The 27592-nt window shown below is 39.8% G+C and overlaps 2 protein-coding genes across 3 annotated transcripts; both read right to left on the bottom strand.

Annotated features, from left to right (window-relative positions):
* Positions 1-2238: 2238 nt before the first annotated feature.
* Positions 2239-9418, bottom strand: LOC124116527 (heparanase-like). 2 transcript variants are annotated; one of them, XM_048394539.1, is made up of 10 exons: positions 9198-9418; positions 7634-7764; positions 6941-7114; positions 6387-6546; positions 5950-6000; positions 5107-5304; positions 4401-4512; positions 3967-4076; positions 2857-3000; positions 2239-2470 (listed from the first exon to the last, which is right to left on the bottom strand). In XM_048394539.1, the coding sequence occupies exons 1-10, from the start codon at positions 9383-9385 to the stop codon at positions 2290-2292; spliced, it is 1449 nt and encodes a 482-aa protein (XP_048250496.1). In that variant the 5' UTR covers positions 9386-9418; the 3' UTR covers positions 2239-2289. The 2 variants fall into 2 exon arrangements, with proteins under 2 accessions (XP_048250496.1, XP_048250497.1); XM_048394540.1 differs by having other exon boundaries at positions 9275-9386.
* A 10741-nt stretch (positions 9419-20159) lies between these two features.
* LOC124125350 (heparanase-like) lies at positions 20160-27362 on the bottom strand. Its single transcript, XM_046488653.2, has 10 exons — positions 27147-27362; positions 26153-26283; positions 25508-25681; positions 24748-24907; positions 23924-23974; positions 23219-23416; positions 22436-22547; positions 21904-22013; positions 20823-20966; positions 20160-20394 (listed from the first exon to the last, which is right to left on the bottom strand). Exons 1-10 carry the CDS (start codon positions 27332-27334, stop codon positions 20214-20216), a joined length of 1449 nt encoding a protein of 482 aa, XP_046344609.1. The 5' UTR covers positions 27335-27362; the 3' UTR covers positions 20160-20213.
* Positions 27363-27592: the final 230 nt, after the last annotated feature.

The following is a 27592-nucleotide window of genomic DNA, read 5'->3' as shown; positions in this document are numbered from 1 at the left end:
ACCACTATTTAAGTATATTGGGAACTTTAGTCAATATTATTTTGAGAAAGAAGCATCTTACTAAAGAAAATCTTGATGTTTCTTGAAGAGAATGATTTAACACAGAAGGGAGGGGTGTCGTTATTTTTTTTAAGCATGGTGTATAGTCTTCGCACATGAAGGATAAAAGTACTGTCACTGATGGGTACACACGTCGATACATCACACATGCGTACAATGTGTGAAGCTCATTACTGGTGTTACGGTCCCCATCGTCCCTAGTATGGTGATCTACCTTCGGCTGCTGGCGATCTATAGCCTGTTTTTATACTGTGATGTTATGTTTAGTGCTATCAATTTTATTATTCCATACTAGTTTTAAGTCTACTTCTGTGATAAGTCTAGTTATTTTACTGTCCTTCGTTGACAGGTTTTTATATAAATTTGAATTATGCATTATATTTAACTATATATAGTCACGATATGGCTGAAATATTGCCGATGTGACTTAAATTTTAACTCACTCACTCACTCTGGTGCTACGGGCTGTGACATGTACAGGAAACATATTTACACTGTCGTTGTCTTCTGCTATCATGACACACCCTAGACACAATAAATGAACAGGCTGGTACGTCCAGGACAGTTACTTTTGCACTAATCGATCGTAGCAGTATCTCCATACTTATCTTCACGTTGTACAAATTGATCTTGATCACGTCTGTTTGGAGTGTACTCATATAATTTCCGATTATCTAACATGTTATCGACCCTATTTTTTTCATCTGTTGTCAAGCTTGGCAGAATCTGCTGTTTTCCAGTACCACAGCCGATATAAGAGATATGTTAGGGACACAACACATGTGTAGCACTATGTCTGATCGGTTTATTTCATAAAGGTATGTTACTTAGTTTACGGCTTTGTTCTCAAATCCACGTTGGTAAGCCAGGAAGAAAATAAACAAAGAAAACAGTTATAAGGTTCAGTAAAATCTGTAAACCAATCTTCCGCGAATTACCTTTGTGTTTAGCCTTATCCTTTACAACTGAATGATATTACATCAAATAACGACATTCATCTTCATTGAAGACTCGATTGTTTATGGGTTGTGCAGATATATCCGGAATATAATTAAAGCGACAAAACTCTTTCCATATCCAATAGAAATCTCTTGCATAAATGTCATGAGCAAGTGTGGATGAATCACTATAAAATAGGCCGTCATATAGGTGGAATATTGCTGAGTGCGGCGTCAAACAGCAAACCACTCTCAAATAGTGATGATACCAGGTGTTCGCTAAAAGGTGAGCATATCCTGCCCAAAACGGTGACACCCTTTACAACCACATGCAAAGGCAAGTCAATTATTCACCTGACAAAACACGGGAACATATTGTACAAGTGAAAATAGAAATTGCATCGGACATCGTTTTTGTCACTGATGTGTCAAAATTGGAAATGTCCTCCGCATGTATACCATAAAACGTTTTGGAAGCTTTGCTGATGTCTTGAATGTTGTAACCTTGATAAAAAAACTTATGAGTAGAAAGTAGAGAGTAGCAAGAGTACAAAGAGCATGCTCGATTGTATCTCAAAAGTTGTGAAATGTAAACACCAAAGGCTGGAGCTGCTGGAATATTGCTCGACATGAAGGGGAGTTGAAGTCATACCTCTTGTCATACAGTCTCGTGGAGAGTGTTTTGTCACTCAGAATTTTATGCATAGATCTAAATATGAAACAGATGAGGCTATCTCTCTGGTCACCTTTATTTCTAGTTCAGGTGGGTAAGTCAGTGTAAGGGAATTTGCTATTTGAATATTATTATTCGATATCACACCCTCGATACCAGGGGGCACGGGTGGCCCAGTCTTCTAAGGCGCCGCGATTCACTGTGCAGACTTGCGTCCCTTGGGCACGCCAGACACCTATGATTGTGAGTTCGAATCCCGGTTCGCCCCGATTATGTTTCTAGGTTGGTCAGCACCATACCCGTGCTCGTGGGTTTCACCAAAGTGGTAAACGTCTGAGACCTGCATCACTTCGGGGTTTCCTTCCACAGTAAGCTGACACGCCGTGATATAACTGGAATAATGTTAAAAGCAGCGTTAAACCCAACTCACTCACTCTCTCCAAAAGGATTTACTTTGGAAAACATTTTGTTCGGTAAGTGTCAGTTATTCATTGTTTTACACAATTTCCTTAGTCAAACATATTTCAATATATATATACCGTCTATATCCTCAAAACACAAACATCATAGCGTTTTGGCGTTTATTGAAACGTTTAGGAAAACAGACTGCTGGTTCAGTTATCCGATAATGGGACCGTGGCTTTGTGAACGGCATGCCGCTATGTTGGCGTTGGGGATGACGATGAACCCAAAGGAGTTTCCAGGTGCTGTCATCGTCCCAGTTCCCAAAGCTTTTGGCGTCATGTGTGGTATTTGGTTGTTGACAAGTTGCAGTGTTTTGCCATTGAGCTGTACTTTTCTGATAACAAATACATAAAAAATGTCTATTGGTCTCCATGTTATACATTGATTAATTATTCCTCCTTTCAATCGTTGTCTCATCTGTCTATTTTAAATGTGTACGTCTTCAGTCACTTCGTCTGATCCTGCAGTTAGTTCTGTTGGCCATAGTGTGCGTTCTCCCTGATCATGGACAATTGCTCATGTCTGGCACAGATTGACTGCAGCAAATCAACACACACTCACCCATTTCTGTTATAGCTGCTGTTTCACAGTCAAATGTGTCTCAGAACTATCCTCAGCGTTCACAAGGAACCATTGATTTATGAAGTTAATGCAACATATTGTGAAACTTGAACCAAGGACAAAACCCTTTGGTTGAAAGAAAACATATTATATACAAACTGTGACTTCAAATCTCCTCCCTCTGGAGTCAGCCAGAATGTGTCCACACCTTTGGTGTTCAGATCCGATATGCTTAGGATTACGGGGTCACTATTTAGGTTAAGAGCATACACTGTGATACTGCCAGGCATGTAGTTATACACGCTGAAACATGAATCGATGATGTCACAACAAATGTCGGAATCAGAATATAAATTATGATTGTTAGCATTACGTTCGTGAACTCTAGCCATTTGTTTTGCCAGTAGCCATTTTGTGTAAATCCCACGAATTTACGGGTCTGTAAGGACATCGTTACGTCATAATGTTTGATGTGACGCCATGTGTTTGTAACGTCACGCATAGTTTCATTACCGAGATTCAACTGGGATTATCACATGGACACATTACATCGAAGTATGGCTTTGTAGCTCGTGAACTCGAGTGAAATATATTCATGACATATGCCAATAGCGACAGGGTACATAACATTCAGCTCGTAAATTCATTACTTAGGTCTGGGCTGTTTTTTCAATGTTTGTGAGGATATTGACTTTGATAAAATGTTATTGTTATGTTTTCTTATTGTGTTAAACATATATTTATTGCATGTTGCACACTCACATGATTAGATGATATGACATGATGCCTGGCCCTCAACGATAAATTGAATATTTTGGAATATTTGTTAAAACTTCTATTTTGGGTATCATTGTTTCTTTCTTTCTGTATTTGATATAATGTTGATTGCTAGTGATTTGTAAGGTGATGTCATGGTAGGCCAAGACATATTTCGTACATTGTTTGCCACTTGTTAATGTTTGAGTGTAATTAAGGTAAAACGTTGCTAGCAGACTCTTTAAACAGGTTGAGAAAAAAATGGACAACTAACCAAGTATGTTCACAGTGAACGTACATGTTTCTATTCCCCAAACACATGTGGTTTAGTTTCTAATTCAATATTTGCTATAAGGTTGATTGTTAGTGATTTCTGATGTGACGTCATGGTTGGCCAAGTCATATTCCGTACATTGTTTGCAAGTTGGAAAGGTTTGTATATACGTAATGTGAAAGGTTTTATTAGCAGACTCTTTAAACAGATTATGAATAGCGTGTGACTAAACAACTCACTTGTTGAGCTTCGTACAGTGGGCATACAGTCGGAGATTGTTAGATGAAGACGGAACATCAAACACTTTGTTACCAACAAGTCTCTTGTAAAGAAGCGTCAACCAGTAGTCCTGCCCAAAGAGAGCTTCCATACAGAAAGACAATATTGGCATTCATGTGTGTTGTTTTGTGCCATTGTCAGCAACATTAAAAATGAAAAACATATCTGGGTATGCAAACCAATGGTTGATGTTGTGATAGTCGAAATAAGATGATGCATAATTAGACAAGTCAAAGAGCCTGGTCACCCAATACCCAATGCAGCCGGGCTTTACAAGCAGGAGGTTCTGTGACATATGATGATGTGGAATTCCGACAAAGGAGCATCGACGCAATGACATTGTTGAACGACAGTGTGACATTATGACATGTTTACGATACATGCGTGTACGCACAGGATTGGGGTCGTTGTTTCTGTCAAGAAGTGAATGGTACCCTCCGAAGAGTGACTGGCGCAGGACCCCTTTTAGGCCATATTTTGCTGATGCACCTAGTTTATCAAGCCACCTGGAATTAGGATATAGCAATCAACACTATCAAATTTCATGTACGTACAATGATCTTTCGTAATGCGCCGTTTATGTAACAGGGAAAACAAAGCGAAATTTAATTGTTCACACATGTACTGCAGACATTATCAACGGTATATCATATCAATGTATACTTGAACTTCTACACGTCAGAACGAGACGATTTACAATAGCTTCACAGCATATCGAGTTCCAACCGACAATTAAGATCACAACCATCTGACAAGCGTGTATGGGCAATCTGCATCTACATCAACGTATGCTTCACCCACTCGAGGGGCGGTCGGGTAGCCTAGTGGTTAAAGCGTTCACTCGTCGCCCGGAAGACCTAGGTTTGATTCCCGACATGGGTACAGTGTGTGAAGCCCATTTCTACTGTCCCCGCCGTGATATTGCTGGAATATTGTTTAAAGCGACGTAAAACCATACTCACTCGCTCACTAACTGCTCCGGCCTGTATTCAATCTTTGATTGCTGGCTTTTCCTAAAAAGATCCTAATTTGAGACAGAAACCGTTTAAAAACCTTTGAAACCAAATTCATTTGGATAGCTAAAACGTAGAAATACTCACAGATTGCCTGCCACATATCTATCACCTATGCCAGGAGTGCCTCCCCCATAGCCGGACGAGGTCTCCCCTAGCCACGCCACCAGACCATGATGGCTTCGGACCGTACTCATCACTGTCTGTAGTTCAGATATAAGATGATCCATTGTAGAATACTTAGAAAAGTCTTCCAGCTTGGCGGTTTGTCCATTAAAGTAGTAACTGAAAATAGGAAGGTGATGTTTTCACCGAAATGCTAAGCGTGTTACTGTATACACAACAATGAGCTATGATACTATTGTTTGTTTGTTTGTTTGTTGTTTAACGCCGCACTCAGCAATATTCCAGCTATATGACGGCGGTCTGTAAATAATCGAGTCTGGACCAGACAATCCAGTGATTGATAACATGAGCGTCGATCCTCACATTGGGATCGTTGACATGCATCAACCAAGTCAGCGAACCTGACTACCCGATCCCGTTAGTCGCCTTTTACGACAAGCATAGTCGCCTTTTACGGCAAGCATGGGTTGCTGAAGACCTATTCTACCCCGGATCTTCACGGGTCTATGATACTATTGGTGTCTTTGGTCCTCTCTATATGTTTCATTCAAAATTCCTGTTCTTGTTGATATAGAAGTCCTACACAGTGGTTAGTGATCTGTGTAATCTATTAAATCGATCCATCTGGAAATGTAGGTTACTATCAGTTGTTAGCATTTACTGTCCCATTGATACTTCTACCTATCATTTCAGCATATATGTGTTGTCATCTTCAATTTGTTGTTTTTACTCTATGGCCTTTAATTGTTGTGCGTGACATGAAAACTTCATCGTGGTCCTTCACCCGGAAGAAAGTATACTCACTGATGGATGGTCAAGACGTCTATGACACTGGCTCCCCCATGGGACAGGAAGCTGGAAATACATTGGGCAGATATTAACTATTATGTATGAAACTTGTTTGAACAGTCGTTCACGGTGTGACAGCTTGATGTGAGAGTAAAAGCACGAAATGATGCAGGTCGCAGATGTGAAACCCACAAGCACGGACAAGGTGCTCATAAACGTAAGGGGCAGATGTCTGCACTGTGGTTTGTAGCCGCTAAGGCGACTGGATCACCGGTGCTCCCTTGTATGCTATTGAATCAAGGCCTTGCTTAAATTCTTAGCTGTAGCGTGCGAATAACAGCAGGCGTTTGGCATAGCTACGGCTCAATCTAAAAACAAGCTAACTCTCGGTTGGTGACCACAATGAAGCTTATTCCCTTGCATTGGTGATGCAGTGTTTATTTTGTTCGTACTTTTTAATAAACGTGTCTTTATAACCAGCTATGTCAGGTCCAAGGATGAGACTGGACTTATAGGCCGTTCCTTGGAGAACTTGCTTCAACTCCTTGTAGTCGCTTCCCAGCTGAACATCACTGACAGTAGTATTCCAATTTCGGTATAACAAGTTCGGTTCTCCATGAAAAATACGTACGATGATAATAAATAAATTATGATACATTTATCGTGAAGTGAACAAATATACGGAGCATATTAATATCGTTCTGAATGTATTAACAGTGATGACACTATCCTGTTGCATTTAATGTCAATGTAAAAATACGCAGACAATCCTGTATTAATATATCGGGTTTCAGAAAATAATCGGACCAGACAAACACAGAACTATGTGCAACTTCCCATGGCCAGGCCGTGGGGTACGATGGCAAGCAATGAACCAGTCTGACCACCGATCTATTTAGTCACATTATACAAGTACAGGTTGTTGGGCGCCTCTATAACTCGGGGTGCCTACAGGGATATTATTTATGTGTAGTTGATGCGACATACACATGGCTTCAAAACCTACCATTTCCCAGTTCAATCCCTGCAAAAGTGTATCCTTTGTCAGAGGAATATTTAAGCAACTGCTTAGCGTTTGATGGGTTCCACTTTGTTCCATCGCGGAGCATCAGATTGAGACCAAGCACTAATTTCAGTCCGGTCTTGTGAACAAACTTGTTGAAATCATCCCAGGTGTTTGCTGAAAATAGATGTTTTTAAATCGGATTTGCCTACATTCTAATAACATATTGTTTCAGTTGTATATGTTTTTAGAATGAGTCAAACCACGCTTGTGGATATCTGTATCTTAAATTGTGACGGATGGAATGAAATTACGTAAATAAAGAAATTCAGTAGTCACAGGGTCATTAGATACAATGACAACCAATATCACCCAGTACTGTTCGTCGTGCAGCAAAGTCCGGATTAACGAATTTGGGGAACAAAGTAATGTTCCTTTCTTCACATGTGAACGTCTTAATTCTTTTAATTTCTAATTAGTAGAGAGAAAACGAAAGCAATGTAAGTGTCATAAAATTACATTTAATTTCAAACCAGTAATTCCAAATGAGAAGACTTTTGTTGGATATGGATTAGTTTATATTGAGTAACCCAGAATAACCATTATGACCTATGTAGTACCGTTTGGAGGTAGACTGGAAATCTTATGATTAAATTATTTTTCTTGGACGATGTAACAATTTAAAACAGCTATCACCTTGGAGTTGAAACTGTTGGCCAGTAGCTATGTTGTGAGTCGGGTCAAACACCATGAAGTCCCCTGATGTGCCTCCGACTCTCAGATACCCAGGTGCTAAAGCTTTTCCAAGAGTCACAAGTTTGGGAGAGCTGTTAAAACAGACAAGCTTTCTAAGGTTTTGATAGTATATACTAAAAGTCAGTTTGAAGTGCCCGAGTCAGTTCGATTCTACATCCTTGATTGTGTTGATTTTTCCATTACAAGCGATAAAAATTTCCAGGTCAAAACTTTAAAGGATCTTTTTAATACTATCAGTACTCATTTAGTTATTGGTTTTTTAAAAGAAATTAAATTGTATCATAAATTTTGTTAATATGTTTTGTGTATAATAACTTTTTAAAATTAGTAGATTGAATTTATATCTGAGATTGTTAGTGGCAGTATCCTCGAAGGGGGTTAAAGTACTGTAAAATTATTGTCCCCCTGAGAGGGTATCGTAAGTCCCTGTCATTCAAAGAATATTTACATTTACTACGCTTTTAAACGTAGAATATCTGTCATTTTAATTGTGGCTAAAATTATGGACAATCGCCAGCGACGGAAGGGATGAGATTTCTGTGATAAGTCTAGTTATTTTACTGTCCCTCGTTGGCAGGTTTTTTACGTAAGTCCCTTTGTATTTATATGTTTAACCCTTAATAGTCACGATATGGCTGAAATATTGCCGATGTGACTTTAAATTCTAATTCACTCACTCACTCACTCACCCACTCGATTCTACATCGCTTTTAGCAATATCTTGCTACATCAGGGCGGGGAATCCTATATAGGCGTCACACATTATACTCATGTTTGTAATCAAACCTTGGCCTTCGACGTGAATTTTTCACTTAAAACACTTAAAATTGGAAACTGAAGAAATATTAAATTTGGTCCCGCTAACTGATGACACCAGGTGTCTTCAGCAACCCATGTTTGCCGAACAGAGGCGACTATGCTTGCCAGTTCAACTTTTTCCAGTGATGTCATAAAATTAACTGCATTAATCATGCATGTCTTAGACTCCTACCACTTTGATGAAAGCAACCAGCATGGGTACACTGTTAGCACACATAGAAACAGTATCAGGACGACTATGGGAATCGAAACCACAACCATATGTTTCAGACACACGTAGGTGACACAACTCTGCACAGCGAATTCGGGGCCTTTGACGATTTGTCCATAAAAGTCCATAGTGGGTAAGTGAGTGAATGTATACTCTCCACACCACACTCACTAATATTCCTGATAGATCTTCATAATCCATATACAATCGAGTTTTCAGGAAGGTAAATGTGGAAATTGAAAATAATTTGCAGTATAATCATTCAGTTGGCAAGGATAAAGCTAGACAAAAAAGTAAATCTGTGAGACGTAACTAAATTGACTTCAAACTGGTTGACAGACCCTCCCAGAAATGTATTCTATATTTTATATTTTTTCCATCCTACCGACAAGGATTTTCGCACAAACCCGTGAACCAAAAACATAATTTAGATAACATACCGATCGGACATATTTCTACATATGTTATATGTACCTGACATTGTGATACTTCAGATTGTACTTCAGTTGACCGCTGTCGATGGTGACGCCAACAAACATATCATCAATTACCTGTAACACATGGTCAGTTTTTACCCTGATATGTTCTGTGTGCAGGGACGCAGTGAACGGCTGTATCCACGCCAATCCAAATAAACACAAGACGATCCTATCCTTGAACATGCTGACTGGTACTTAATGAAGAAGTTTATTATCTCTTATATTGGCTGAGGTGCTGGAAAACTGCAGGTGCTACCAAGCCTTGAGGACAGATAAGGAACCCAGACACGCGTATTTCATAATCTGAATGAATTCCAATGAATATCTATATTATGCTCACACTGTAGGCACTAATGAAGGGCAGCCTACCTAAAGTGAGTGCTGGGTAACGCTTATCACTCTTCCCCCCGTGTGGATCCATGAGAGAATGTGTCTTCAGCACGCCTTTGCTTGTCATATGAGGCGACTATATTGGGCAACTCATTTGTCATGAAACATATATAAATTTCAACGGGGCTATGTTGGTATATTTCAGTGATGAGGTCAATACATCATTAAATGTATATTGAGTTTGTAAAAAAATTCCTCACCTATGAACATGCATGAACTTGTGTGAATGAGTGAGTGAGTTAAGATTTAACGTCACATCGGCAGTATTTCAGCCATATCGTGACGAGAACTACATTAGTAAGACATATATCGAGACGAAATAAAAACCTGTCAACGATGGACAGTACAATAACAGGTATATCACACATTTGATTTAAAACTAGTGGAGAATATTAAAAGTTAGTAAGTATTAGAGAACAACACAATGTAAAAATGGGCTAGAGAACGTCAGTCACTGAAGGGTGATCATCATACTAGGGACCATGGGGACCTATAGTACCTTAGCTTCCTGCATGGAGCATGAACTTCAGAGAAAAGGTGTTACTAATTTTATATGACATTTTATCCAGACGTAAACATGAGAAAAAAGTCGATTATTTCTTATCGAACAACTTCAGCCTTAATGGAATTGTTTGTTTAAATAAATTACAGATCTATGTTTGAAACATGCGCTGGTACACATATATAGCTGATTTCTAAATTGAAACTAGAAGGTTAAGCCCAAAATAGGTTCGTACAAAACTAATACACAAGATCAATGAATAATAAACAAATTTTAATTGTTTTAAGTTTAAGTTTACAATCACAAAAGGTAATACGATTGATGATGTCAGTGGCAAGAGCAACAATAAACAGGCCCTATAACAAAAGTCGGTGCACTAGAATGTCCAGAATCTGTCACTGTTCATTGTCTTGAAAGAGGCATGTGCATGTGCTCCGTTCTTGAAACCGGAAAAGTGTTGGAAGCTGGCAGGAATCTGGTCAGTTTAGATAGATATCTGTCTGCAGTTTGCAAGTAGGTAAGACATAAATTAAGTTATAAAGGGACTCGAATTGCCCTCGTGTTGCCAGCCATACTTTCAGAATCTGTCACGTCACGAACCCTCCCCACCCCAAATGTTGACCTGTCAAACTATTGACCTTTTCATTTTACCTAAATTTTACAAATGTGAAACATAATTGAAAATTTTACATTAATTTGTACATTTATATACTTATCCTATCTCACACAATGCATTTCTTCCTTCTTCTTTTGGTCCTTGGGTGGACACGTCCTAAAAGTTTTCCAGCTCTTAAAACCATTTCACCCACACACACCTCGCATCACCATTGTCACTACCCAAACAAATGCGTCACACATTACAATCCTGTGCATCGTGACGTAAGCAATTTGATCACCTGACATCCTGTGCCATATCATTCTCTTTCTTGCATTGAAATATGAGACAACCCCTTTATGTTACTAGGATACAAAGTCATAACTCGGGTACCACATGTGTTAAGGTGGTAAGGTTTGAAGTAAGGAACCTATTCAACCATGACCAATTCGGTAGGGGTCTCCATTCAATTAGTTCTACAAGACTAACACCCACTGGCTCTAAGACATAAGGCTGATCAGCTTGGCATCTCTTTGAAGATATGATTCCCACTGTGGGATTGAAGTATGCGAGACTAACAACCACACAGGCTCTAAGACATAAGGCTGATCAGCTTGGCATCTCTTTGAAGATATGAATCCCACTGTGGGATTGAAGTATGCGAAGGGATAAAAAAAAATCCAAAAGAGGATCTTTAATTACTGAGACATCACATGCATAAGACAGAGGTGTGCAGGTAAGTGTTTCGGACACCACCGAAACCGCCGCAACTTGCGACAACTCCATTTATAGACACTCGATCTGGGACCCCGAACATACAAACCATAATAAACAAGGGTGTGGCAACTTCATTTATAAAGACCAATGTCTTTCCAGACACTCGATCGGGGAATCTGAACATACAAACCATAATAAACAAGAGTGTGGCCACTTCATTGATAAAGACCAACGTCTTTACAGACACTCGATCTGGGAACCCGAACTTACAAACCATAATAAACAAAGGTGTGGGTCTCAATCCTTTCGATACGAAGTACGAGTCTGTTGTAGCAGGAACGTGTATCAGTTATCTGCGTTGGTGAGCCTGTGTTAGTTGCTGTGCCAGGACAAGCAGATCAAATTGATGGAGGCCAAGTACGTCAGTAACAGGGAGATATGAGGTAAGTATTCGACTTCCAAAACATCCCAACATGATGGCGTTGAGGGTGCAGTTACCGTGCGGTGCAATTGTTGATGCGACAGCTCTCGTCTCGTGTGGGTAAGACGTCTGAGGAAGGAGGTAAGTCGTACAGACACAGAGTATTGTCAAATGCAACCAAAAGCAGACCGTTGTACGGGAAACCTCTGAGTTGGCCACTGAGGGAACATGGATAAAGAGCCTCTCCTGAGATCTGGGGCACGGGTGGTCCAGTCGTCTAAGGTGCTGCGATTCGCTGTGCAGAGTTGCGTCCCTTGGGAACGCCAGAACCCTATGATTGTAGGTTCGAATCCCGGTTCACCTCGATTTTGTCTCTAGGTTTGTCAGCACTATACCCGTATTCGTGGGTTTCATCGAAGGGGTGAACGTCTGAGACCTGCATCACCTCAGGCTTTCCTCCCGACGATATAACTGCATTACTGTTAAAAGCAGCGTTAAACCCAACTCGTTCACTCTTCTGGGATCAGTGGAGACGAAGCCTGAAGGTAGATGCCTAAAGCTGTGACCGACCACAAGGAGATGTGCTCACGATCCTCAGGTTGTAACACGGAGGCCAGGGATGGGATGGAAGCTGGTACTTAGAGATGCAGTTCCAGCAGAGACCAAGATGTACCTTGCATCTCAAAACAAATTGCGTTGACGTCCAAGGCATGTATCTCGGGTCATACGACATGCTCAAAAGTTGTTTGATCAAGGTAGGCACTCGTGAAGAGCAACCTACCCGTGGTGAGTGCTGGGTAATGCTAATAGTTCTTCCCCCGTGTGGAACCGGGGTAGAATATGTAAACAGCACCCCATTGCTTGTCGTAAAAGGCGACCAAATTGGACAACCCGTTTGTCCTGGGTTTTCACCCCTGTGTCGGTGGAGGACGAGATTCTGGTGGTTGGAACTGGAGCCAGGAACAGGTGTTTCTTTTGCCCAACACACCACTTTGACCCTTATTTCACCTAGACGGGTGGTAGAATTTGCCCGATTCTATCAATCGGATGCTCACCGCATGCCCTGTGCATGGAAAACTTGTATTTACAAATATCAAAGGAAATAAATTGTTTATCATGAAATATGATGATGTTATTAATGCCAATTTATATTTTGCCTAGAGCCCTATGCCAGTGGCTCATGGGCCAATCTGGTGATACGGACCGTTGAATTCTGTGTTTTAATAGAAAGAAGCCTGACATTTGTCCTTTTATTAACAACAGCTTTTCATCTCTTTTCATCTCTTTATTTCTGGAGTATAACACCCCTGTAACTCTGGTGTTCCAGACTGGTTTCCACTGTGGCACTGACTGTCCTTGTTGACACTCGATGACGGGTGGGGAGCAGGGGTTCTGAAATATTTTCTTACAACATGGCTTTCAATCATCATGCTGGTTCATCTTAAACAAACAAATGCAGGCATATAGATTCTCTTTCATCTGATGAAGATGTCTCTTCACAGGTACTGACTCATTGCCAAGGTTCATTGTCATCTCATCCGCTGATGGCAATCCCCTAAAACGGAACCCTTTTGCAATCTCAAAGGAAATACAAAGTATTTGTGGGGAAGTAAAGAACGTCACACGTTTACGATCTGGCTCAGTCCTTGTGGAATGTGATCGGAGGCAGCAATCTGTTAATCTGCTGGGTCTCCAGCAGTTTGTTAAAACAAAGGTTGTCGTTTCTGAACACTGAATACACATCACTGAATTCAAGCAGAGGCATTGTCAAAGATCGTGCTCGCTGTCTCGCAGACATGACAGAGAAAGACATTGCAGCTGAATTGAAACACCAAGGTGTCACTACAGTCAAACGTTTTACTAGAAAAACTGAAGATGAAAATATTGTAAATACTCACACCTACCTTTTCACGTTTTCACTTTCAACTCTCCCCAAATCAATCAAAGCTGGTTACTTTTCCATCGGAGTGGAGGTTTATGTTCCAAATCCACTCCGGTGTTACAAGTGTCAGAAATTCGGTCACGGGGCTAAAGTTTGCACTGCCAAGACAAGATGCTTCCGTTGTAGCGGAACTCATGAAAGTTCTGATTGCACAAATGACATCAAATGTGCCAACTGTGATGAAAAGGACTTGTCTTCATCCAAATCCTGTCTGGTTTTTGAACGCGAAACTAAAATACTAAAACTTAAATGTACAAACAATATTTCTTACACAGAAGCAAAAAAGTTACTTTTTCCATTCCTGACTCCAAACAATAAAACCTATTCAGCTGCTGTGTCTTCCACAAAACCAGCTCCCACAATGTCAATGGCATCCACTCAAACATACATCTCTTGGGTACAGGCTGACCTCATAAACCTTTGGTGACCAATGGACAACGGCTTCCCAAACAGAGAGTCTGACCCCATCTAAGCCATCAGAACCAGACAAGATACATGACATTGAAAATGTTCAGGGTAAAGCCAATTTGTCCAAAGAAACAAACAAAAAAGCAAATGAGAAGGGCCAGGGCACTTCAGCACTTGGAGGTGCCTTCTCCTACAAATACCCCTGTAGAGGTTCATAACCCTTTTGAACCTTTGGCGATGGATGTTGTTCCCTAAGCCCCAGTCCATGGGAAAGGGTCTTCATCTCGCTCACGATATCCAGTTGAGCCACCATGAACGGCTCCAATAAAACTATTCAGTGGAATTGCAGGGGGCTAGAGAATAATGATTTACAGTTATTAATACAAGATTTTGAACCATCAGCATTTTGTTCACAGGAGACTTATTTTAAAGATACCGATCAACTCCAGATAAGACAATATAATTAATATGACTATTTTTCTCCTCCAGGACCTAGAGCCACTGGAGGATCTTCCGTATTGGTGAGGCAGGGTGTTATACATAGCCCTGTTCCTCTAAATACACCCCTTCAAGCTGTTGCTGTCCGGTTAACTCTAAACATTGTATTAACATTATGCTCACTTTCTGTTCCTCCATCTTCTCTCTTCAACAAACATGTGAAGTTAAATCTTACCTCACTCACTCACTCCTCAACAAACTGACCTTCAAGCACTATATGACCAGCTCCCCAAGCCCTGTATCATTATGGGCGACTTAAATGGACATACTCCACTTTGGGGAAGTGCTGATTCCAACCAGAAAGGGAAGCTACTAGAAGATTTCATTTCTGATAACGCTTTATGCATTTTTAATGATAACTCTAAAACCTATTTACATCCTGGTACAGGCACCTATTCCTCACTTTGCTAAATGAAATCGAATGGTCAGTCCACGACGACCTCTGTGGAAGTGACCATTTTCCAACTTTTCTTCAAACAATAGCTCCTACTGGTGTTCCTCCACGTATGTTTTGGCAAGCTTACATTTCAAAAATACATTCACGAACGCCGATGTCCAAGGTATGGAATATGATCCAGAAAATAAAAGGTAAGGGATCTAAATCTGGCATTCACCATCTTAAGAATGGGAATGAGTTGTTAACTGATAAATCTGATATTGCAAATAAACTGGGTGAAACTTTGGCCAAACATTCTTCCTCTTTCCATTATGTGCCTCAATTTAAAAAATACCAAAAGCAGCAGGAAAAGAAAACTATTAATTTTAATTCAGATAATGGGGAAGATTACAATATAATATTTTTCTTTTCATGAACTACATGCTGCCCTCGGACAGTCTCACGATACTGGTACTGCAGCTGATAACATACATTATCAACTCCTGAAGCACTTACCAGAATCATGTTTACAATCACTGTTAAATATTTTTAATGAAATTTGGACGTCAGGACGATTTCCACCGTCTTGGCGTGATGCTATTGTTGTTCCAATACCTAAACCAGGACGTGATCACACAGATCCATCAAATTATCGACGAATTTCATTGACAGGCTGCATTTGCAAAACCATGTAATGCATGATAAATAATCGACTTGTTTGGTACTTAGAAACCAATAATCTCATTACAAATATACAGTGTGGTTTCCGTAAGAAAAGAAGTACTATCGATCATTTAGTACGTTTAGAATCATTTGTTAAAAATTCCAAACTAAACAAACAACATGCAGTGTCTATCTTTTTCGATCTCGAAAAAGCATATGACACTACATGGAAACATGGTATTTAAAAAGATTTACATAACTTTGGATTGCAGGGTCGTTTGCCTCAGTTGGTATCCATCTTTTTAACAGACAGACAATTTCAAGTCCGCGTGGGTACTACCCTGTCTGATCATTATAATCAGCATCAGGGCGTCCCACAGGTCAGTATTTTGTCTGTTACATTATTCGGGGCGGTCGGGTAGCCTAGTGGTTCAAGTGTTCGATCGTCACGCCGAAGACCCGGGTTCGATTCCCAACAACTGCAGCTATGTTTAAATAAAATCCAGAAATGGTCCTTGGAAAATGGATTTAAATTCTCAAAATCTGAAACAAACTGCATTCATTTTTGTGGAAAAAATAACCGCACAAAGATCCGGAACTTATTTTAGATAACACTCCTATTAAAGTTGTAAAAGAAGCCAAGTTCCTGGGTATAATTTTCGATCATCAGTTGACTTTTCTGCCTTAAATATTTGAAGAATAGATGTCTGAAGGCCCTGGATTTACTGAAAGTTGTCTCAAATTCTAAGTGGGGAGGAGATCAGAAAACCCTCCTTCAACTTTACAGAGCACTTATCCGCTCCAAATTAGATTATGGCTCCATCATTTATGGTGGAGCTGGTAAAAGTAATTTAAAAATTCTAGATCCTATTCAAGGCCTGAGGCTTTGCCTTGGGACCTTCCGAACTTCGCCAATACAAAGTCTGTTTGTGGAGGCTGATGAGCCGTCCCTGGAACAACGTCGCATTTAATTGTCTTTGCAATATATATCTAAATTACATTCTTTGAAATCCAACCCAGCTTATGATTGTGTTTTGAATCCTCTATACGAAAATCTCTACCAAACAAAGTCATCTCTTCTTTCACCGCTTGGAATAAGAATACAATCTCATATTTCTGCTGCACAAATACAGCTTGAAAACATTGCCCCCACTCAGCCTTTCTCTTCTCCACCATGGCAGTTTGAGAAGCCAGAGGTGAACCTAACATTAACCAAACTAAAGAAATCTGACACAAATCAACTAATTTATCAACAACAATATCATGAATTACGTAACACATATGCTTACATATGCTTACATACTTACACATCTATATTTACAGATCGATCCAAAGATTGTGACGCTGTCGTTTGATCCAGGACTATTTCATCCCGCTTACTACCTAACTGGGGGGCACGGGTGGCCCCGTCGTCTATGGCGCCGCAATTCGCTGTGCAGAGTTGCGTCCCTTAGGCACGCCAGAAACCTATGATTGTGGGTTCGAAACCCGGTTGGCCAGATTATGTTTCTAGGTTTGTCAGCACCATATCCGTGCTCGTGGGTTTAACCGAAGTGGTAAACGTCTGAGACCTGCATCACTTCGGGCTTTCCTCCCATATTAGGCTGACACGCCGCGATATAACTGGAATACTGTTAAAAGCGGCGTTAAACCCCACTCACTCACTCACTCACTACTACTTAACTGTTCTATTTTTACAGCAAAAGCAAATGCTATATTAATAGAACTTAATACAACAAAGGCCAATCTAAACATAAACAGTTCATAATTTGTTCAAATTCTCTTTCTTGCTTCCAGGCTATTAAAAACATGATATCCACGCATCCACTTATAATTGAAACTATTGAATTGTTTAATGATCTTGCTACAGGTCAATGCGACATCGTTTTCTGTTGGTTACCCAGCCATGTTGGAATCACTGGTAACACAATGGCCGATGCTGCTGCAAAAGCAGCACTCAACAAATCTGTGACACAACCTCGTATCCCATACACCGATATCAAACCTCTTATCAGATGTTACATCCGAGATCTGATGCAAAAGAAGTGGGACACCCAAGTAGGTATCAATAAATTACATGAAATTCAACCAACTATCGGCTACACCTACTTGGGTTGTCAGTCCAGATTTGAAGAGGTCGTAATGCGACGATGTCGTATTGGCCACATCAGATATACGTTTGAACATTTATTGAAGGGTGAAGAACATCCATTTTGTATCCCTTGTGATGAGAGAATCACGGTCAAGCATGTCCTGCTTGTCTGTATTGATTTTGATCACAAGGGATAAATATTTCAAATCTTCATCTGTCAAGGAACTTTTAATGATATTAATTCTCTTTTAATCATTGGTTTTATAAAGAAATATAATTTGTTTGAACGTTTTTGATTAATCTGTTTTGCAAAATAAATAAATGTTGTTTTAAATTGGTAGATTAAATAAGTAACTGAGATTGTCAGTGGCTGTATCCTCGAAGGGGAGCACAGTAAAATTATTGTCCCCCAGAGAGGATACGTAAGTTCCACATCACTCGAAATAAATTTAGGCCTACCAAGATTTTAATCGTAGTATATTTGTTAGTTTTAATTAATGGCTAAACTTGCATACAGTCGCCAGTGACTGAAGGGATGGTGTAAATCCTGCTGGGGTCCATGCAGGTAGCAAAAGTACTGTAAGTCCCCATGGTCCCTAGTATGGTGATCTCCCTTCAATTCCTGGCGATCTATAGCCCGTTTTTACAATGCATTGTTATGTTTAGTGATAGCTTTTTATGGTCACATACTAGTTTTAAAAACTGATATCTGTGATAAGTCTAGTACTTTAACTGTCCTTTGCTGACAGGTTTTTATATAGTCTAAATTAATGTTTTCTAAATGTATTAATTGCTTTAGTCACGAAATGGCTGAAATATTGCCGATGTGACTTTAAATATTAACTCACTCACTTGATCAAGGTAACAGCTTTCAAGGCTAGAGTGAAGGGAACATCTGGTTGCTTCCCTGTTGGATAATGATTAATAAACACGTGTACATGATATAGTCAGAATTGTACAAAGAACTCACTGGATTTTTCATGATCACTGAGAGGGTTTGTTCGTTTTTATTTTGATACAGGTTTTAAAATTTAGTAATTAAGTGAGTAAGTGAATGAATTGGGTTTAACGCCACTTTTAACTGAATTCCAGTTATATCACGACGTGTCAGCTTAATGTGGGAGGAAAGCCCGAAGTGATTCAGGTCTCAGACGTTTGTCACTTCGGTGAAACCCACGAGCACGGGTATGGTGCTGACAAACCTAGAAACATAATCGGGGTGAACAGGGATTCGAACCCACAATCATAGGTTTCTGGCGTTCCCAAGGGACGCAACTCTGCACAGCGAATCGTGGCGCCATAGACGACTGGGCCACCCATGCCCCCTCAAATAATTAAGAAATAGGCCTTAAGATCTAGCTTATAAAATCCTTTTCATTATTCATCATTGTTAGCACGGGTGATCTAATGGTCCGCTTATTGCACACATATATTCAATCCCAGATATCCCTCTATCCCTCAACCCTCTATCCGAGCTCAAATTGGTAAACGTCTACATCGTGTACATGTCACATTGTGTCAATGTTATAATGTAGAAAAAAATGTATCTTATATGGCTAAATTGTTGTTAGACAAGTGGCATATAACGATGTATAAGAACGAGTGTATGAAAATATTCCAGAAGTAAGTTGGCCTTCTGACCGAAGGGTTGGTTAGCTTGTTGTTTCACATTAGAGGTGATTTTTACAATTGCCCAAATGATAGGTTGGTAGGGGTGTTGTTTTACGCCGCACTCAGCACTATTCCAGCTATATGACGGGGGTCTGTAAATAATCGAGTCAGGACCAGACAATCCAGTGATTAATATCATGAGCATCGATCCACGCAATTGGGATCAATGACATGCATCAACCAAGTCAGCGAGCCTGACCACCCGATCCCGTTGGTCGCCTTTTACGACAAGCATAGTCGCCTTTTACGGCAAGCATGGGTTGCTGAAGACCTATTCTACCCCGGATCTTCACGGGTCCAGTGATTGTGAGAACATGGAGAATTTGGGAAATTAAATATAACAGACTTTTTGTTTCATATTTAAGGTTTATTTCATCGGATAGAGAACATTCATTCACTCTCTTAGTCCTTAATTCAAGAACATATGATTGTGTTTGCATTATTTGACTGCAAATGTTTAATTATGTCACCCTGTGTCTTTTCTGTAGAATTTCACTTTGGGAAATATGTGGGTTAACGTCTTTACATATATAACTGTTCACTTTCAAAGATGAGATCCTTTTAGGTAAAACCTTTGTTCCGTAAATGTCAGTTACTCGTTGATTTGATCAGTTGCATCAGACTAACTTACATCAGCGGACGTCTAACACGCCTACATTTAGAAAACACAAACATCATGGCGTTTCTTTGAAACGTTGTTTATGAAAACGTTTAAGAAAACAGAATGTTGGTTTAGTTATCCGATAATGGAACCGTGGCTTTGTGACCGGCATGCCGCTATGTTGGCGTTGGGAATGACGATGAACCCAAAGGAGTGTCCAGGTACTGTCATCGTCCCTGTTCCCAAAGCTTTTGGCATCATGTGTGGTATTTGGTTGTTGACAAGATTCAGTGTTTTGCCATTGAGCTGTACTTTTCTGATAAAAAAACATCAAAACTGTTTTTTTGGTCTCCATATTATACATTGAATAATTATTCATCAAACAATATTTGCCTCATCTCTCTATTAGATATGTGTACAAGTTTGTATGTTCAAGTTCGTCTTCAGTTACTTTGTATGGTCCTGCAGTTAGTTGGGTTTGCCACAGTGTCTGTTCCAACCGATCATGGACAATTGCTCATGTCTGGCTCAGATTGAATGCAACAAGTCAACATACACTCACCCATATTCTGTTATAGCTGCTGCTTCAGAAACAAATGTGTCTCAGCACTATCCTCAGCATTTGACAACATTCACAAGGAACCATTATATCCCTGATGAAGTGATGGCAAAATATTGTGACACTTGAACCACAGGCAAAATATTTAAGTTCAATGGTTGAAAGAAAACATATCATATACAAACTGTGATTTCAAATCTCCTCCCTCTGGAGTCAGCCAGAATGTGTCCACGCCTTTGGTGTCCAGATCCGATATGCTTAGGATTACGGGATTACTTTTTAGGTTAAGAGCATACACTGTGATACTGCCAGGCTTGTAGTTGTACACGCTGAAACATAAACCAATGATGTCAAAACAAATGTCAGGAAATATGATTATGAGCTGTACTCTCCATCAAATATAGCCATTTGATTTGCCAGTCGCTGTTTTGTGTACATTCCATACAACTGACGCACCTGTAAGTACATCACTACGTCATAATGTTTGATGTGACGGCATTTTCATGTAAGGTCACATCGCTGTGTTCACACGCATAATTACTATACTGAGATTCACCTGGCAGCCACAGGATTGCCACATAAAAAAACATAACATGGAAATAGGGCTTTCCAGCTTCTAAACTCAAATATATACAAGACATATGCTATTTACGACAAGTAAAGAACATTCAGCTCGCAGAATCATTTACACCTTTCTACTGTTCCGTATAATAACTTAACAGTATTGTGCTTAGGTCTAAACTTTTTTTATTTCAATGTTTGGGTGGTATTGACATGGTTATAATGTTATACTTGTTTGTTATTGTGTTATTTATTGCTTGTGGAACATTCACACAATTAGATGAAATGACATAGATGACCAGAACTCTAAAGTTTAATTTGAATATTTTGGAATGGTATGAGATACGATAGTACGAGAGTATGAAAATGTTATTGACAGTATCATTATTTCTTTCTTCAAAACCGAATAGTATATTTATTATAATTAAACGTGTTGCTTTTCCACTTTTTCGAGAGGCCAACTAACCAAGTATGTTCACAGTGAACGTACTTCTTTCTATTCCCCAAACACATGTGGTTTAGTTTCTAATTCAATATTTGCTATAATGTTGATTATTAGTGATTTCTGATGTGACGTCATGGTTGGCCAAGTCATATTCCGTACATTGTTTGCAAGTTGTAAAGGTTTGTATATACGTAAAGTAAAAGGTTTTATTAGCAGACTCTTTAAAAAGATTATGAATAACGTGTGACTAAACCACTCACTTGTTCAGCTTCGTACAGTGGGCATACAGTCGGAGGTTGTTAGATGAAGATGGAACATCAAATACCTTGTTGCCAACAAGTCTCTTGTAAAGAAGCGTCAACCAGTAGTCCTGTCAAAAGGCATAATGGTGTGCGTCACTATAAGAGAGGCAATGTTGTCATTTAAGCTGTAAAATGTGTCTTTACATGTAAACCAGCAGTTGATGCTGTGATAGGATGATGCAAGTCAAAGAGCCTGCACACCCAATACCCATTGCAGTCGGCCTTTACACACAGTAGGTACAGTAGTCCTGCCAAAAGGCATAATGGTGTGTGTCCATATACGAAAGGCAATATTGGCATTCATGTGTGTTGCATTGTGCCATTGTCAGCTGAAAACGTGTCTGGACGTGCAAATCAGTGGTTGATGGCGTGATAGTCTAAATAGGATGATGCATAATAAGACAAGTTAATGAGACTGGTCACCCAAAGCCCATTGCAGCCGGACTTAACAGGCAGGAGGTACTGGTGACATTGTTATAGTGTAACGCACAGGATTAGGGTCGCTGTTGTTGTCAAGAAGTGAATAGTGCCCTCCAAAGAGTGACTGGCGCAGGACACCTTTTAGGCCATATTTTGCTGATACACCTAGTTTGTCAAGCCACCTGGAATAAAGATATAACAATCAACACTATTATATTACATGCACACACAGTGATCCTTTCTTAATGCTACCCGTGACGATCCAGGGGAAAAATAGGTCTTCAGCAACCCATGCTTGCCATAAAAGGCGACTACGCTTGTCAAAAAAGGCGACTAACGGGATCGGGTGGTCAGGCTCGCTGACTTGGTTGATGCAGGTCATTTGCGTGGATCGATGTTCATGACGTCAATCACTTGATTGTCCAGACTCGATTATTTACAGACCGCCGTTAAATAGCTGGAATATTGCTGAGTGCGGAGTTAAACATCAAACCAACCAACCAACCTTTCTTAATGCGCCGTTTATGTAACAGGGAAAACCAAGCGAAAAATACTTGTGTTACACAGTCCTCATGGATATTATTAACGCTATATCATATCCATGTAAACTTGAACTTCTGCACGATTTACATTTGATTCTCGTTATATTGAGTTTCAACGGATCATAAACAATCAATCGTCACAATTTGACAAGTATAGGCAATATGCATCTACATCAACGTAAGCTTCACCAACTCGAGATGCTCCAGCTGACATTCGTATGCTGTATTAAATCTTTGATTGCTGGTCATTTAAGAAGTCAGAAACTTTTAAAGCAAGTTGATTTAGTTAACTTAAACGTAGAAATACTCACAGATTTCCGGCTATATATCTATCACCTATGCCAGGAGTGCCAGACCCATAGCCGGACGATGTCTCTCCTAACCACGCCACCAGACCATGATGGCTTCGGGTCGTATTCATCACTGTGTGTATTTCATGTACAAGAGTATCCATTATAGAATACTTCGAAAAGTCTTCCAGCTTGGCGGTTTGTCCATTAAAGTAATACCTGAAAAATGTAAGCTAATTCGTACGGAATTTTTTAACCACGCGTATAAAAAAAGATATGACATCCAGCTATACCAAATGTTCCTTTCAGTTTTTGATCCACTCATTTGAAATTGAAAATGAAATGAAAGTAATTTATGTGGAGTGGAACTCAAACTAGAAAGATGATGTTTTCGCTAAACCGTTTTACTGTATTGACAACAATCAGCTATTATATAAATATTCCTTTATATGTTTTCAGCTCTCATTATTGTTTCATTAATACATTTCTGTTCTTGTTGGTATAGAAGTTCTACACAGAGGTTAGTCATCTATTTAATCCATAATCCATCCATATAGAAATCTAGGTAACTATCAGTTTTTAGCATTTACTATCCTATTTCCACTTCTACCTATCACTTCGGCATATATGTGTTATTATCTGCAATGTGTTGACTTTGTTCGGTGACCATTAAAACGTCATTGTAGCCTAGTCCCTGATACTTCACCCGGAAGGAAGTATACTCACTGATGAATGGTCAAGACGTCTATGACACTGGCTCCCCCATGGGACAGGAAGCTGAAATACACATTGGACAGATAGTAACTCTTTTAGAAATAAACGACCAATGGGAGTTGTTTATCCTACAATATAACACTGTAGGGAGAATAAATCATGAGATCCGAATATTCGAATCTCCAAAAAATAAAGTCATGATAGAACAAGGTTCTATCGTGAAATAAACCACGCTTTGTTCTTCATTGTTCTTTGCGATTTATGGCGTAGCTATCTCATATCAGGTAATATTAGCTGTTAAGCTATTGAGTTGTTCACGGTGTGACGGCTTGATGTGAGAGGAAAACCGGAAGTGATGCAGGTCGCAGAGGTTTACTGCTTTGGTGAAACCCACAAGCACGGGCAAGGTGCTGACAAACCTAAGGGACACAACTCTGCATAGTGGTTTGCAACGCCTTAGACAACTTGGTCGACCGTTCTCCCTTGTGCGCTATTGAATCAATTATTCGTTTAGGTTCTGACATATAGCGTGAGAATAACAGTGCACGCTTTGCAAAAATATGGCTAAAACTGAAAAAATACAACCTAACGCTCGGTCTGTAGTGAGTGAGTGTGTATGGTTTTACGCCGCTTTTAGCAATATTCAGGCAATATCACTGCGGAGGAGACCAGAAATGGGCTTCACACATTGTACCCATGTTGGGAATCGAACCCGGGTCTTCGGCGTGATGAGCGAACGCTTTAACCGCTTGGCTACCCGACTGCCCCACTTGGTCTGTAACCACAATGAAGCTTATTCCCTTGTTTAGGGGATGCAATGTGTAATATGTACATACTTATTAATAAACGTGTCTTTATAACCGGCTATGTCAGGTCCAAGGATGAGGCTGTCCTTATAGGTCGTTCCGTGGAGAACTTGTTTCAACTCCTTGTAGTCGCTTCCAATCTGAACATCGCTGATAGTAGTTTTCCAATTTCGGAAATACCAGTTCGGTTCTCCATGAAAAATACGTACGACGATAATAAAAACATCAAGCATGACAGAAAAAAACTATCTATATACAAAAGTATATCAATTATGGCCCATTTAACACGAAGTGAGGTGAAATGGGGTTTAACGTCGCGTCCAAGATTATTGCACTTATATAACGACGTGCATGTACGTGTGTGTGTTTGTGTCGCTGCTTGTACTAGTCCGGACTGAAGCCGATTTATAGTGCTAGCTCACTGAGATACCATGCCGCAGTTTCATTTAACGCGAAGTGAATACATATACGGAGCATATTAATGTCGTCCTTCATTTCTTATCACTGACACTACCCTGTTGCATTTAATGTCAAAGTAAGAAGCAGATAACCCTGTATTTATATATCGCGTTTGCCTATTGTTTAACGACTCACAATTCTACACAATAATCGAACCAGACAAACAAATCATTAATACAATGTGCAACATCCGATGGCCTGGTCGTTGGGTCTGACCACATTTAGTCTTCTCATACACGTACAGGTTGTTGGGGACCCCTTCTGATCGGATTCCGTACTTGGATATTATTTATGTGTGATAGATGTGACTTATACATGGCTTCATACCTACCATTTCCTAGTTCAATCCCTGCAAAATGATACCCTTTGTCAGAGGAATATTTGAGCAACTTCTTAGCATTTGATGGGTCCCACTTTCTTCCATCGCGGAGCATTAGGTTGAGACCAATCACCAGTTTCAGTCCGGTCTTGTGAACAAACTTGTTGAACTCATCCCAGGTGTTTGCTGAAAATAGGAGTTTCTAAATCGGATTTGCATACATTCAAACAACATATTGTTCCAGTTGTATATATTTTGATAATGAGTCAAACCTCACTTGCACGTGTCTGTATCCTGAATCGTGACGAATGGAATAATTCGTCAATCACAAGGTTATTACATACAGTGGCAAACCGTATCACCCGGTACTGTTTCCCGTGAAGCAAAGTCCAGATTAGCGATTTTAGGGGAACAAAAATGTTCCTTTCTTCACATATGAGCATCTTCAAAAGTAATGCTCGGAAGATTTGGCTTCCACATTAACGAGAATATTTCGTTCCAAACCGGTATTTCCAAATGTTGTTAGATATGGATTCGTTTGTATTTAGTAGCTCGGAATAGCCGTTATAACCTCTGTAGTAGAGTTTGGAAGTAGATTGGAAGTCTTTTTAATTATTTCTTTTCTTGGAAGACATAACAATCTTATTCAGCTGTCACCTTGGAGTTGAAACTGCTTCCCAGTAGCTATGTTGTGAGTCGGGTCAAACACCATTAGGTCCTGATATGTGCCTCCGACTCTCAGATATCCAGGTGCTAAAGCTTTTCCAAGAGTCACAAGTTTGTGAGAGCTGTTAAAACAGACAAGCTTTCTAAGGTTTTGATAGTATATACTAAAAGTCAGTTTGAAGTCCCTGGGTGAGTTGGATTTTACGCCGCTTTTAGCAATAATCATACAACATCCATGGACCCTGGCGTGGTGATCTACCTTCAGTTGTTGGTGATCTATAGCCTGCTTTTATGTTGTGTTGTAAAATGTTAATATTAATGTTAACAAGAATAGGCATTTTTAGCACTTGCAAAGGTATATGTCATGTGTTCTGCAGGAAAGTGCAACATCAGTTCAACCTCTTGCAGTTATACAGTAAAATCAGCTTGTATTACGGTTATATCACGGTGTGTCAGTGTGATGTCATGTCACTTTGGTGAAAGCAACGAGTACGTGTATGATGTTAACACGCCAAACATTATCAGGGCGAAGCTAGGAATCGAACCCACAACGATATGTTTCAGACACACGTAGGTGACACAACTCTGCACAGCGAAATAGCGGCGCCTTTGACGATTGATCCATAAAAGTCCATGGTGAGTAAGTGGGCGAATGTATACTCAACACCACACTCACTGATATTGATGATATATTTTCACAACCCATAAACAATCGAGTCTTCAATAAAAGTGAACGTGGTAATTAAATACAATTTGCAGTATAATCATTCAGGTTTCAGGGATAAACCTAGACAAAAAGTAAATCAGTGAGACGAAGGTGAATTGATTTTAAAACTGGGTTACGGACCCTCCAAAATATGTATTGAATTTCTATATTTATTTTTTTCCCGCCTACCTACAAGGATTTGAGCACAAACCCGTGAACCAATAAACATAATTTAGATAACATACCGATCAGACATATTTCTACATATGGTATATGTACCTGACGTTGTGATACTTCAGATTGTACTTCAGTTGACTGCTGTCGATGGTGACGCCAACAAACTTGTTATCAATTACCTGTAACACATGGTCAGTTTTTACCCTGATATGTTCTGTGTGCAGGGACACAGTGAATGGCTGTATCCATGCCAATCCAAATAAACACAAGACGATCCTATCCTGGAACATGCTGACTGTTACTTCATGTAGAAGTATATTATCTCTTATATCTGGCTGAGGTGCTGGAAGACAGCAGGTGCTGCCAAGCCTTGACAACAGATAAGGAAACCCATGCCAGACACGTCTATTTTGCAACCTGGATGAATTCCAAAGAATATATAGATCATGCTCAGACTATTTGTCCAGAAATGGGGCTTGTGTGTATCTGTTTATTGCATTTGTACCTTTTGTCACGGGGCACGGGTTGTCGAGTCGTCTAAGGCGCAC

The sequence above is a fragment of the Haliotis rufescens genome, unplaced genomic scaffold, assembly GCF_023055435.1.
Source record: "Haliotis rufescens isolate VD_foot unplaced genomic scaffold, xgHalRufe1.0.p SCAF_13, whole genome shotgun sequence".
Taxonomy (NCBI): Eukaryota; Metazoa; Mollusca; class Gastropoda; order Lepetellida; family Haliotidae; genus Haliotis; species Haliotis rufescens.
The sequence above is the reverse complement of the archived record's forward strand: the minus strand, read 5'-3'. Positions and strand labels throughout refer to the sequence as shown.

Coding starts and splice junctions, on each gene's coding strand:
- LOC124116527 (XM_048394539.1), bottom strand. CDS start 9,385: ATGTTCAAGGATAGGATCGTCTTGTGTTTATTTGGATTGGCGTGGATA. Junction 7,115..7,633: donor CCAACAGTTTCAACTCCAAG/GTGATAGCTGTT, acceptor ATCTATTTTCAG/CAAACACCTGGGATGATTTC. Junction 4,513..5,106: donor AGATATGTGGCAGGCAATCT/GTGAGTATTTCT, acceptor TCCTAATTCCAG/GTGGCTTGATAAACTAGGTG.
- LOC124125350 (XM_046488653.2), bottom strand. CDS start 27,334: ATGTTCCAGGATAGGATCGTCTTGTGTTTATTTGGATTGGCATGGATA. Junction 23,975..24,747: donor AAAGACACGTTTATTAATAA/GTATGTACATAT, acceptor TGTGTATTTCAG/CTTCCTGTCCCATGGGGGAG. Junction 20,967..21,903: donor CACTGTACGAAGCTGAACAA/GTGAGTGGTTTA, acceptor TTTATGTTTCAG/CGTGTACAACTACAAGCCTG.